We start from the raw sequence: 14125 nt of genomic DNA on the forward strand, positions 1-14125 counted from the left end.
TGGGATGCTTTCCAGTCCTGTGACTCTCAAGCACAGATATCATTATTTGTTATTGTCAGTGATCTGTTTGCCTGACTATTGCACAAGGTCTGGGCTCTCTTCCTGAGATGCCAAATTCACAGTAAAGCCAAAAATTAGAAGATTCTTTATCTGATTCAAAGACACTAAGGGTCAGAGATTGGTCTAAGTGCTCAGCATCAAAACCAAAGCTGTTGGGAGAAAAAAAAATATTTTTGACTCTTTAAAAGAAACTTTGAAAAAAGAAAGCTTGAAAATTATGTGTACATGTGTGCATCTGTACATGGGTGTGTGCACACGTGTACAGGTGCTCACACAGGCCAAAAGAGGATGCCCACTGTAGCTGGAATCCCTGGCAGTTGGGAACCAAACTTTGGTCCTCTGCAAGAGCAGTATGCATTCCTAACCACTGAACCCACGGCTGAATTTTATGCTAAGCTAGTTCATTATTGTTACTACTCCACATGATAAAAAAATTTCTTCTGGCCGGGCGGTGGTGGCGCACGCCTTTAATCCCAGCACTCGGTAGGCAGAGGCGGGCGGATCTTTCTGAGTTCGAGGCCAGCCTGGTCTACAAGAGCTAGTTCCAGGACAGGCTCCAAAGCTAAAGAGAAACCCTGTCTCGAAAAAAAAAATTCTTCTGATGTTTAAACAAATTCCTTTATCTTGTCCTAAAATTAAAATCTGAACATTATAGATAGTTATCTTTCCCTCTCCCTAGCCCACAGGGTTTCTCTGCAATTTGCAGACCAGGCTTGCCTCTGCCTCTGGAGCACTGAGATTAAAGGGATGCCTCTGCCTCCTGCACACTGGGATTAAAGGCGTGCTTCAGCACTGACTTTCTGTTTAAGTTGCTGTCCCTGGTTAGAGGTGCTCTTTTTGAGAATCCAGCAGGCATCTCAAAGCTGCTTCACCGGGACACACAGATGGTGAGCTGCCACGCCGGGACAATGCACAAAAGCTCCCAGCTGTTGTTTAAAGCTCCCTAGAGCCATTATATCTGCAGCCCCTCAGCAGTCAGTACCCCAGGCTTTCTGTCTTAAATGTTCTGTATGTACTGTGTCTTGAGATACAATATCATGTAGCTCCGGCTGACCTCAAACTTGCTACGTAGCCAGGGCTAGCCTTGAACTCCCGAGCCTCCTGCAAGTATGTGCTATCACTCTTGGCTTGCAGGGTTTTTGTTATTTTTGATGCACTTTTTTGAAATGGGTTGGTTATAACCTTGTCTGGCTTGGAACTTGTTGACCAGGCTCCCCTGAACTTGTGACAATCCTCCTGCCTGTGTCTCCTGAGTGCTGGGATGATGGATGTGTGACCCCAGGCCCAGCTTCATGGGGCTTGTTTTCTGTTTTTCAGTGCTGAGAATTGAGCCTGGGAATTCTATGTATGAAGAAAGGACTGTCCCACTCAGACACATTCCCAGTCAAAGTCAGAGCTCTCAACATATAAAGTTGGGAAGATGCTGTCCGTGATAGGGTACCACAGGAGACGCCCCCTGCCCCCCAGATGTTCAGAATAAGAGGATCTGGCTAGAAAAACCTGGGGACAGAAAGACTGAAGAGCCCCAGGTTGGGAGAGAAGGTAGAGAGGCAGCTAGAATGCACAAGGAAGAGGCAGAGCTGGGGAGGTCCAGGATGGGGGACAGGGGCTGGGTGAGGAGTACCTGGAGACTGATGGGAAGGGAGGAGGGGCAGGCAGATGTAGAAGAATGGGTTTTCCTGAAGAACTCCTGTTCTTTCTGGGCTTCTTTAAGCTGCAATTCAGTCCTTAATAAAGAAGCGCCAAATACAGATGCATGCTGGGAATGCGATACGGATCCGCGCTAAGGTCAGAGGAAATCTACTCAGTAAATTTAGTGCTTATTGGGCAAATATGAAGACTTAGGTTCAACTTCCAGATCCACAGAAAAAAGCCTGATATGGTGATGCATATGCACACACACACAGTCCTAATGATAGTAAGGTAGAAACAGGTCCAATATAGACTACTTAATCAGTTCCAGCCAGTGAGAGACCCTGCCTCATAAGACAGCTCCTGAGATTCAACAACTAAACCTGACCTCTGATCTACACATACACAGGTGTATGCACGCACGCGAGTGAGCTGCAAGGCTATACCTGAGGCATGGCTTGTGGGTTCATTCTGTTGCTTCGACCCCGAAGTCCAACTCCCTCATCAAGGGATGGACACCTGCATCATTTCTGTGGCTCCTGACACATGGATGCTTTATTAGCTACCATGGCTTCTTTGGTCCCATATGTGGGGGAAGTCGAGGCAGAAACCAGGGGCACTGACATGTCCCTCAAAGCTTAGCCACCCAATCCCCCAACCTTCTTCCACAGTCAAACAAAAATAGCCATCGCTAAAAAAGGAAAAAAGAAAAACACCACACGCGTGTTGAGTTTTATTGAGAAAATAACTGTATAGCTGAATGGAACGCCTTCACAGTCACTATAAAACTGAAGCAGAATAAAAACATTTAAGTGGTTAACATAATACAGGAAAGCCAGGTACAGAGTATCATTTTTTTTCAAACACAGTATTGCTGCTGCCCCTCATCCCGCCCAACCCACCCTTCCTCCAATTTAAGAAAAAAAAGGAAAAATCATTTGGATAAAGAGCAACGCAAAATAAAACTTGGCAGCTCACGGAACGCTTAAAATCCAGGAAACTGGTTGTGTAACTGAAACTGGATATATTCACCATCTCTAACACTTAGGCTATTTGTTTTTTTCAATATATAGGTTAAGTCCATTCTTCAGGTGAAAAGAATATTTTTAAAGACAACAATCAACACTGTTTTGGTGTTCCTTGTTCTAGTGTGTGTGGGTGTGTGCGTGTGTGTGCATGTGTGTGTGAATGTGTGTGTGGACACTGATCTATATACTGTTTCTATGTCGTTGCCTAGGGTGGGCAGCATGCACAGGGAAGAGGAAGGGACGTGCACTGTGTCCTGCTTCCTCTATTCCTAGATAAGACAGCCAAGGCCGTTGGCCTCGGCTCTGGAGGGAAGTGGGCGTACAAACACCGCGGTGTGGAGTTCTTCAGGAGGGTTGTGGACATCTACAGAAGCTACACATTTCTTACAGTTGAGACTAACAAGCTTTGATGCAGGGTAGAGCTGAGTGTCCAAGGCAAAACTCGGGAGGAGCCTCTCGCCTCGGGCCTATGGGGCAGGGTGTCCTTTCCTCCAGGGACCTGCTGGATCATGTCGGGAAAGTGATGAAGCCCGTGTGGGATCCTAGAGCCTAGCACAGGGAGCTGCCCAAAGCAATGGCTCAAACGTTTCTTGAATAAGGAAAAAGAATTAACCCCCCCCCCCCCCCCGCAAAGAACACAGAGAAAAGCTGGCTCTCCCATGAAACTGATTTCCATTTAAATAGAATATTCTAGAATCCTCAGCAAGGAGAGCCAGGAAACAAATGGGAGCCATTAGAATTCAGGGAAACAAGGAAAACAAGGAAATGGAGGGGGCACCACGGGAAAAAAAAAAAAGCTGTGTGACCAGGAAAGAGTCGCAGAAACTGGGCCTCTCCTTACCCACAAATGGAGTACGGCCCAAAGTACCCGGCTCTATAATCCCCGACCCTTCAGAACCTACTGCAGTCAAAGGACCACTTCATCTGCCACCGAAGTGACCCCATGGATTGTGTGGGGGCTCCAGCTGCCGATTCTTTCCTCAGTGTACCCTCCGTGTGGGTCCAAGGTTCCCTTCCAATCAGGACATGAAATTTGAGGAAATCATGAGGACCGTTTCCTCTTGTGAAAACCGAGGGAGTGTTCGCACTGCCTCCAGTCTCCAGCAGATCCCAGAAAACGTGAGGCAGCCAGTTTTCTTGTATGACCCATACTATCTCACTCTCTAGCTCTATCTGCGACTGGGTAGGGCCCTGGGACACTTATCCCTGTGTTTCCCAAGGGAAGGGACACCCACATCGTAGTGTTCTCAGCCCAGGCAGTTGGGGCCTCCAGCCGGAACTCCTTAGACAAAGCTGTGTCCTCCAGTGTGCTAGCAGCAGGACTTCTAATCCGGCACGGATGTCATGTGCCAGGACATTTGCCCTGGGCCAGTTTCCCTTACTGAGAAGCAAATTCCTTGCAGCAGCAAGGGTCTCATTTGTTCTCTGCCCCAATGTCTAGCATTTTTAAAAACATTATGTCTAAAAGAACGAACCATCTAAAGACAGTGTGCATTCCCCTCGTATAACCTGGCTACCATCTGTAGACTTTGGTTTCAAGTTACAGGGTCTCTTGGCAGTTCTTTTTTTTTTTTTTTTTTTTTTTTTTTGGTTTTTCGAGACAGGGTTTCTCTGTGGTTTTGGAGCCTGTCCTGGAACTAGCTCTTGTAGACCAGGCTGGTCTCGAACTGGCAGTTCTTAAAGATCCTTGTAAGTCATCAGGCAATTCCTTCTTACCTCGTGCCCACCACTGACCAGTGAATAAGCTTTCCCCCAAAGTCAGCACTAGTATAATAAAAAGAGTAAAGATAACACGTGGGAAGGTACATATAAATATTGTGGACTTGCTACTTATTAGAATAACATATTAAATCCTATGACATAATAACATAAAACAAAAATGGATTTTAGCAAGGTCTGATTTAATTATTGCTTTTTAAGAAATTGTCTTTAAAATAAAGGGAAAATAATGAAGGCTGGTTAGTTCTTCTTTTTCCTCCTCCCCCTCCCACTCCTTCTACCCCCTCCCCATCCTTGCCAGAAATGAAACATTCCCTCATTCAGAAACTCAGGGCACCTGATTAGTGAATGCCCTTATCATATTGCTTTAAATGACAGAAAGAGTAAAGCTGGAATCCTCTATAGTCCGTGAGGCATGAATACAAAACATAAGAATAAATAGGATGTGGTCTAAATGTCAAATCACCAATACAAAACTGCACCAAACTTCACAATTGTGACTCACACAAACACCATGTTAGGTTGGTTCAATATAAGAAATCCGCACCAGCCCTGTGCCTTGATATCCCTTTTCATAAAAAAGAAAACTCTCACTCACTCCTGAAGCTGGCAGACAGCCATGGAGGAACTACTGTCCAGCCATGTGTCACGATCAACCTGAAATTTTAACACACGCACGCACACACACACATGCACATGCGCACACACATGTCATATCCTTGCTCGCAAACATACACTCTTTATACAGGCACACAGAGGCATACACACCATCTTTAGGATTTGTAGCTGATTCCACGTCTGTACTTAAAATTTCTATTCTATATTTTTCTCTTTGTCATCCTGAAAAACACCGGTTATTCAGCAAAAATAATCTCTCTTCCTTCCTTTCCCAGTCTTCCTCCCTCCCACCCCATTCCTCTCTTTACCTCTGTGACTTTAACATTGCCTTTCTCAGATCCAAGAGAGTCCACCCTATGCCCCAACCACTTCTAAGGCCCACTTTAAAATACAAAATAGTTATACACACCATACTTCTGATCATCTATACCCTTCTGAGGCAGAGCCTGCCCCCTTTTTGTTTTCAATTATTGCCATTCTAAAAACAACCCTACCATCTCGAACCAAGCTGTTTACTGGGTACAGATTTTATCCATGTTCCTATCCCCCATCCCATCATAAAAATAGTCATTGCCCACTAAATATAGTTTTCATATGAAGAAACAGAACTGTGAAAGTGTGTTTTCCTAAAATGACCAGTCACTAGGATAAGCAGAAGGTCCTAAAGCTAATAACCCATTTGGTTTGGCTCTCTCCCCTAGCATTCTCAACCTCCTACCATAGAACAGATTGCATCTGCAACATGAAGAGATATTGTCTTAAAAATACAGGTCTTTATATATTGCGACCATTGAGTGTTCCCAATTAAAAATGATTTCACATAAGCGAGATTGAATCATCATTGCCCCCTCTTGGGCAACTATGGAAAGAAACACCACTCGTTTTATGGCTGCTGGAGAAAATGGAGTCAACCCAACATATCTGATGCCTCAGGAGAGCAAGGGCTGGAAGCCGGTGTGGGGGAATGAAGAGCGTGTCTGCTGTAGACCGCACCATCCCGGGCCCTGTTTGATGCCTCGAAATGGGACGACTGTGTCACCGCTTGCTCCTTGTCACCCAGCTGAGGCTGGCTTCAGTTCTGCCTGGGGCAGCTATGCTGACTCATTTGTCAGGTCTGTGTCCCTTTGGATTGGTTGTGGAATGGTCCAAAGCTAGGGGCTTCTTTGAATCATGAAGAAATCCTTTCTCTTCTGACTCTCTGGTCTCAGAGTTTGATGGGTGGACTTCTTCTTCGTTTTTTTTTTCTTTTTGTTTTATTTGTTTATTTTTTTTACCATTGTGCATTGCAGCTTCTGGTCTACATGAGAACTGTTGAGTTTGTATGCACTTCAATAAATAGTCTGTTAAAATGCTTCCGAATTGATCATTTCTTGGTTTCTTTGTGGAAACTCCTTCAGCAAAGGAGTTTCCTGGGCTGAAGGAAGTCTACTCATCACCCTCCTCCTCCTCCTGGTTGGCATAAATCCCTGCCTCCCAGCGCAAGGCCAGAGCGCTCTTTCTTCGATTAACCCGTGTGGCCTCCAGGACCTGAAAAAAGAGGGGCAGACGTTAACAGAATTCATTCCATTTCTTTACTCAGCGCCATGTTCACAAGATGAAAGTGATGCAGGATCCAGTACGACTGGGGTAGGTGATGGGCGGAGACGGAACAAGGAGGAAGGGATGAAAGAGGTTGGATGTGACTTCATTTCAAAGCCCAAACCCACTCACTCTCTGATGTATGGTCTCTAATATCACCTTTTGTCGCATATTTACTGGTTTCTTTGAACTAGACTTGACTCAGCCTCAGTTTTCTTGGAGGGGGGGTTGTTTATTGTGGTGCTGGAGACTGAACCCGGAGCATCGAACGTGCTGGGCAAACACTCTACAGGTGAGCTCTGCCTGGTCCCCGGAGCTGACTAGTCTAAAGTAGCTCTCGACAAGCTGTCCACGCCTTTACACAGACCTTTACGTCACACTGAAGCTGTTTGGCTGTGGCAGCCGCTATACACGTGAGGCCGGCAGACCCTTGAAGCGCATTCAGACAGCTGAGAAATGAAATATTTGAGGGAACTTTAAATTTAAGTAACCTTCTGGGGCTAGTGATCCCCATTTTAAATAGCGCAGACCCTCTCAGCTGACTCATAAGCAAAGATGGGGAAGGAATGTCTATCTCTGGGTCAAGGTGGATTTGATGCAGTAAGTTTGCAGACCCACATAACACTAGGAAAATATCCCAAGAATCTACTATGGCAGAATGAAATACTGATGGCCACCGACTGAGGGAATGGGGAAGTTTCGGGACAATAGAAAGTCATCAGCGTTCTGGCATCTGTGTCATCAAGGTCATCTGGACTACTAATAAAAAGAGAAACTAAAGGTGACATCATCAAGGCCCAGTAGGCTCACCCCCGTGGGGGTGTGACCTCTCTCCCTCACGTTTACTGGAATCATTTGTGGGCTCCTGAGAGAAGACATCAGGACACTTGTTCCAGTTCTCAGTTTGTAAAGGATGGAATCCACGTGAAAGGCATGTGAGTGGCCAGGACACAGGGCAAGGTTCCAGGTCAAAGGCAAGTTCACGAACAGCCCTCTGCTGTTCACTGAGGCCGCAGAGCTTCTGATATCAGAGAAAAGCCCTGGATGGTTTTCTGAACCGCAACAAACGCTGTGCTTTTTCTAAAAATGGTCACTGGAGCAAGGGGCAGTGACGTTGGCAACTCCAGAGAGGTAGGAAGGTGCCACGTGGAAGCAAATGCCGGGTAGACTACGGGGCCAGGGTCCATCCTGGCATGCTACTTTATATCTGTGCCAAATGCAAGGACTATCCACAGCTTCTGGATGCTTCCATCTGAAGGTCTTCCCCTTGTCTCCCAACACGGGACAGCTGGACTTGACAGGGAGGTGACAGCTAGTCACCTTTGCTGTGTGAACAATGCGCTGTTGAGAGTCACAGCTGTGTCATGACTAGCCCCGTGCAGAAGCACACACTGGAGGAAAGCATGCTGCCAAGCCTGGGAGCTAAACAGGAGTTTCCTAGCCAATGCGTGATAGCACGAGGGTGAGGAATAACAGCACACAGAGTGTAATACCTGAGCCCTACAGTTTTCTCTCTTGTTCATCTTGTATTTCAAGTCTCTTTGCCTGCTCAATGGAGACTGTACTTGCCCCAACAGCATGGGCTTTCTCAGGAGGTAGGATGGCCTCTGGAGCTCAATGAGATCTACACTTTAAACTGTATGGACAGCATGACCGTGCCTTAAGTCACAAACTCCAGTGCTTCAATATCCCCATGTCAAATGGGCATCGTAAAAGCCACAGTGTGGAGTCTGCTCCAGGGACAAACAGTTTCAGGTGCTGCAGCCCTCAAAGGACCATTCCCAGCCTCTGAGAGGTCACAGATCCTGGCGTAGAATAGAAGCACAGATTGTATAAAGACCTCTGTGCTGTGTGAATTGCTTGCGTTGTCCTGAGAAATTCCCAGGAACATGAAAATAAAGTCAAGGTTCTGGAAAAGGTTTCCTTAAAAAATAAAAATAGCCAAGTGGTATGGTGCCTGCCTTTAATCCCAAGTGCTGAGGCAGGCGGATCTCTGTGAGTTCGAGACCAGCCTGGTCTACAGAGCTAGTTCCAGGACAGGCTCCAAAGCTACAGAGAAACCCTGCCTTGAAAAACCAAAATAAATAAAAAGTGAATAAATAATTTTTAAAAAAAATACACAAAAATAATTTTAAAAAGGTTTTTGCCTTGCTAGCTAAGCCCCTCCCCCTTAAAAGATTTATTTTTATATATATGAGTATTTTGCCTGCATGGATGCTTGTGCACCACTTGCGTGCCTGGTGCCCGCAGAGGCCAGAAGAGGGCAGTAGATGCTCCTGGAACTGAAGTTGCAGGCAGTTGTGAGCTGGGATTGAAGCCAGGTCCTCTGGAAGAGCAGTCAGTGCATGGAACCATTGGTCCATCTCTCCAGTGTCCCCTTTCCTTTTTCTTTTGAGACAAGTTCCTGTCTTGCAGTCCAGGCTATCCAAGAATTCACAATCCACCTACCTCCATCCCCAGAGTACTAAGATGAATGGCATGTGGGTCCCACATGTGGCTTTAAGTCTCTTTTAATGTTTGTAAATCTCAGTTAAATTTCGTTCCTTCAGAAACCCACGTTAGCATTCCTCTACCTGATGATTTGACCAATGGTGACTGGGTTCCTAACACACCACAGAACAGTGGCACATGTGGGGTATGAGCGTTCCTTTCCTCAGAGAATTTAGTCACAAAAGGTACATCAGGAAGGAAAATTATAATTATAGAAACATTTAGCATAGCTTGAGTTTAAACATCTAATGGTCAAGAACTCGAATAACTCATGAATGTAAACATGAGCTCTTAATTCATTCCCTCTGATCTGGATGTCCTTCTCATGTGACCACCAATTTCTGATCAAATCTAAATGCCCCTGCTAAGACACAGAGAAGAAAAGGAATGAGCCAGTACTGAAACGGCTGAGAACCTCCGTGTAAAGCTGCCCTAGGACTCTTGAAGCTTAGAACTGTGGCCTTGGGAAGACTCAAAAGCCAAGCCCTCAGGGGAGGTATGAATGAGTTCTTGTTCTATAGTTAATTCAGATATGGGTGAGGGTATATGTCTTAATTGCTAGTAAACTCTGAACTCTTAATACTTCTATCATGGCCTATTAACTTGGCTTTCTAAAGCCTTTTCTGGGCCCGAAGCAAATGTGTCTGGGGTTCTAGTCAAAGGACGCTTTCAGTCACAAGGACTATGAACCAGTTACTATCTTAACGCTCAGAAATTGAATGTTCTGGAAGCTTCATGCCGTCTCTGCTCACAGTGACTTCCTAGGAGGCTGACACACGGGGAAGGGAAGTAACTTGCCCTGCATTTCTCAGTCCGTAGAAGGAAAGGCCGAGATTTAAACACAGCTCCCTCCACAGGTGGAGTCAATCCTTGAGGCCATCAAACCACACGGTTACACAGCAGCTATGAGACACGGGGAGCAGCAAGCAACCTTTGCAACCCAATTCAAGGTTTCCTCATTGTTTTCACACATTAAGTCATCGGGCACGGTGGAAGAAAAACTATCAATTCTTGTTGAACAATCTCTAAAACTGTCTTTCTAATGCGTGGGCATTTTAAGGCAGTTTTTCAGCTTTTAAGTGGCAGTCAAATGAGGGCTAGGAACTAAGGGACAAACGGGTTGAGTTGCTGAGTAACTCCATTAGTGTTCGAGCTGACCCATGATCCTCCTGCATCTTCAGCTGAAGACTGACTGGGCCCAATCCTGCCTTCCTTGTATACCCTTGGCCAGAGTTTCTCTGTTCTAAACCACACTGCCTTAGGGAGGATGTGGGAACAGGGTTCTGATTCTCCAAGGGCTTCTTCCTAAATGAGGACCACAGACAGACAATGAGGAAGGGACATGCCATGATAGTCTCAACATTAGCTTTAAAGTCTTATACGCCAATCGGTCACGAATAGATTACATCTATAGCTACAAAATATAGTTACTCTGCTAATAATGAGCCATAATCAAAATACACACGGTGCTAGCGGTTGGTACAACCAACGAGAAGAACATTTGCAGGAGCTGGTCAATGAGAGTATGCCCGGTGGAAGGTAGAACATTGTACCACGCATGCACAGGAAGATGTGTGGTGACGGTCACGGGTGCTTGCCTAGCATGCAAGAGGAGCTAGGTTCAATCCCCAGCACAATGCCACCAAGCAGCCAAGAAACCCCCCAACAGTTCGTCAGAAACAACTCAATCCATATTTCCATCAGCATGAAACTGATGGAGAAGGGGATTTAGTCCTTCAACAGAACACTGCTCAGCAGTTCAGAGGAAGACACTAGAAGCGCACGTTAAACAGGGACTTATCTAGGAACTGTGGGACAGGAGCTGCAGAGACGGCTCAGTGGTTCAGAGAACTGGCTGCCTCTGTGGAGGACCTGGGATTGAATCCCAGGGTCCACATGGCAGTTTAGAACCATCTGCAACTCCAGTTCTAGGAGAGCCAGTGCCCTCTTCTGGCCTTTAAGGGCACTGCATGCACATGGTGCACAGACATACATGCAGTCCAAACTCCACACACACAAAATAAAAGCAATTGAATAAAGTGAGAAGAGGATCCCATCATGTGACTTACCATTTATAGAAAGTTTAAAACGTGCGCGCACACACATCCTTAAGGTGTTCCTTATGTGGTATAAAAACATGCACAAGAATAAACACCACCACATCAACAGCAATCCCTCTGAGGAGATACGGAATGACAGAACCAGAAAAATGGGAACTGGGAGAAGTAACAAGAGGGCTTGAACTGGATTGGCCACACTGACTCCTTTGAAAACGTCTAGCCGGTAGGAGTGGGGCAAGGACAGGGCAGAGGCTGTGCAGGCTGGCTCCAGGGTTGCAGGAGCATGCTGCCGCATGCCTTTTGAGCTCTACTATAGTGCCTACTCAGTCAATCCTCTGTTAGTTATGAACGGGGTGGATGAATGATACCCTCTGCAGTTCTGTACTTTTGAAATATAGAAATGAAAATTTACAGAAAAAAACCAGAAACATGAAAAAAAGAAAAACGATTTTTTAAAAAGAAAAAAAAAAACAAGACTAGATAGACAGTGCTTGTCTGACATGTATCAAGTCCCGAATTCAATTCCAAGCATGCATGTGCATGTATGTAAGTATACGTGTATGTGTGTGTATTTTTAATTTGGGGGGTCAGCAGGGAGACAGAGTTTCTCTGTGTAGCCCTGGCTGTCCTGGAAATCTCTATGTAGAAAAGGCTGGCCTCAAACTCAGAGATGCTCTTGCCTCTGCCTTGCAAGTGCTGGGATTAAGGTCAAGTGCCACCATGCTGGACTTTACATTTTTTAATGTGCATGTGTCTTGAATTCAATCCCTATTGTATGTGTCTGTATATGTGTGTGTACATCTTTACACATAGAATAATACTGCATTTTAAAATTGTTTAAATTTTTAAGTTTATGTATATGTGAATGTGAGCATGTATATGTGTGCTTGTGTATGTATGTATGTATGTATGTATGTATGTATGTATACATCAGGTGCCTGCAGAGGTCAGAAGAAGGAGTCGGATCCCCTGGAGAAGAGTTACAGGAGATTGGGACCCACCAGATGTGGATGCTAGAAACCAAACTCCCTCTTATCCTCCGCAACCCAGCCCAGCCCAGCCCAACACAGCACAGCACAGCACAACACAGCAGTGGTCACTGTTGTGTGGACTCCAGCATCTGAGTCAGCTCCCCAGGTCACAAAGGCCAGGCAGAAAACACACATGGTGAGAAGGCATTTTTCTTGCCACTCTTATTGAACACAGCAGGAGACAGCAAACCACGACAGTGTGCATCAGGAGCAAGCATGCATCAGGACTCAGACAGACAAGTTGAAAAGTACCTCGGAAGTCACCTTGCAAGACAGTAACTTAGAGGTGTACTGGCAGAGAGGGAAAAAACCAGGGTTAGTACATGGTAGAGACAGTCACAGACTCCCCTCCCTTGGCGGCTGGGCACTGGCGCCATGCCGGAAGTGAGTAGGCGGGGAAGAGGCTTGCGGGTACCACCATCCAGCCTCTCCAAGTGTGGCTTCATCTGATATTTGTTTATTTAAAGGTCTGTATCTCTTGAGGCAAGTCGATACCCTATTGCTCACGAATACAAATATCAGATAAGCTGGGCTTTGTTAATTCCAGGTGCTGCTTTCACTTTCTGCACACTGAATTAACAAGATTTTTTCTCCCCCATTGTCTAACCAGCTGTCCACCAGCAAGGACCTAGATGGCCATTCTGGATTGGACGGATTCTGTAACCAGATTGCCATTTCTTTTCCTGTGGGCTTCTCTGAACCTTTAACAGTCTTGTACCCCATTGTGCTATTATAGTAAGACCCCAATAATCGAATGAAGAGAGGAGGGTATAAGGAGAAAGGGAGAGAAGTGGGGGGACACACTAGGTTTGTGGAGGCAGGTTGCCTAAATCTGACCCGAGGATGGCACTATCTAACTAACCACAGCTTCCCTCATCAGAACCCTGTGGGTCTGGAGAAGAGTCCAAGCGTGGGATGGCCCTTGGATCTTCATCTGAGATGATTACTTAGGATTAGTGTGGAAACGGAATGGTCTTTAGCTCCTGAAGATACTCATTGCCAGTCCAGACGGGCGAAGGCTGCTAGGAGTCGTCTGCCCGAGTTCGGAGAGGAGGGGACCTTTGAAAAGTGGGGCTTTGTCATATTTATTGCCACCAAGCTTTTCGTTCCTTAAACTAACAGTCATCCACAGATACTAACTTCCTGTCGCCGACATGGAGCCTCCCAGACAGACATTCCCGAAAGGTCCAGGGTTTCAATTTTCACCTGTCATCGCCTGGATCCTCAAACGACCCCTTTGTTCCCAGCAGGACAGGACAGTTTAGAAACATGACAAAGGCCACCAAAGGCAGCGTGGCTTTCTCTCATCCCTCTCTGACAAGGATTCTACCAACCAGGAGCCAACCAACTTATCCTGTATATGATTCTATTTTAATTTATATTTTGAGTCAGGGTCTCTAGCCCAGGTTCTTCTCTGACTCCCCATGACCTTGAACTTTTGATCTCCTTGCTTCTGCCTTCTGAGAGGCCACCATGCCCAGGTTTTGCGGTGCTGGGGATGAAACACAGGGTTCTGCCATGCTGGGCAAGCACTCCACCAATTAAGAGAATTCCTCAGCCACTGGATTTTCACAAGCGCAAAGACTGAAGTAATAGGCCCTTGAACTGTGGGTAGGGTTCTAGGTTCTAGAGAGTATCGTTGCTCTGGTGTGACTTCACGGATGACTTCTAGTCTTCCAAAGAGCCATCAAGGGTGATGCCAGTTGACAACTAAAGGTGTCAGCATGAACCATGTGAAGGTTCTTGGAGGGCAGAAAATCCAAGAGTCACCCTAAAACCAAAGTGTGTGAATGGGGTCAGGAGAACAGAACTACATGGCCTTGAACAGAATCTCTGTTAGCCTCTAGAGACAGGGGAGTCAGCTACATAGCCACCAGCAAGCATCCATCTCCTCCTTATCATCATTCTG

At 46.0% G+C, this 14125-nt stretch overlaps 1 protein-coding gene across 7 annotated transcripts in view; it reads right to left on the minus strand.

Moving 5' to 3' along the window:
* Positions 1 to 4279: 4279 nt before the first annotated feature.
* Positions 4280 to 14125, minus strand: part of Palm2akap2 (PALM2 and AKAP2 fusion) — a 409534-nt gene continuing 399688 nt past the window's right edge. For 4 of the 7 annotated variants that reach the window (XM_057790937.1, XM_057790934.1, XM_057790940.1 and 1 more), the window contains 2 exons: positions 12469 to 12507; positions 4280 to 6584 (listed from right to left, as the gene is read on the minus strand). In XM_057790937.1, coding sequence (XP_057646920.1) covers positions 6483 to 6584; positions 12469 to 12507 — 141 coding nt within the window. In that variant the 3' untranslated portion in view covers positions 4280 to 6482. The remainder of the gene's footprint in view (positions 6585 to 12468; positions 12508 to 14125) is intronic. The other 3 variants (XM_057790936.1, XM_057790938.1, XM_057790935.1) reach the window with 1 other exon arrangement.

This window comes from Chionomys nivalis, chromosome 16 (assembly GCF_950005125.1).
Source record: "Chionomys nivalis chromosome 16, mChiNiv1.1, whole genome shotgun sequence".
Lineage (NCBI taxonomy): Eukaryota > Metazoa > Chordata > Mammalia > Rodentia > Cricetidae > Chionomys > Chionomys nivalis.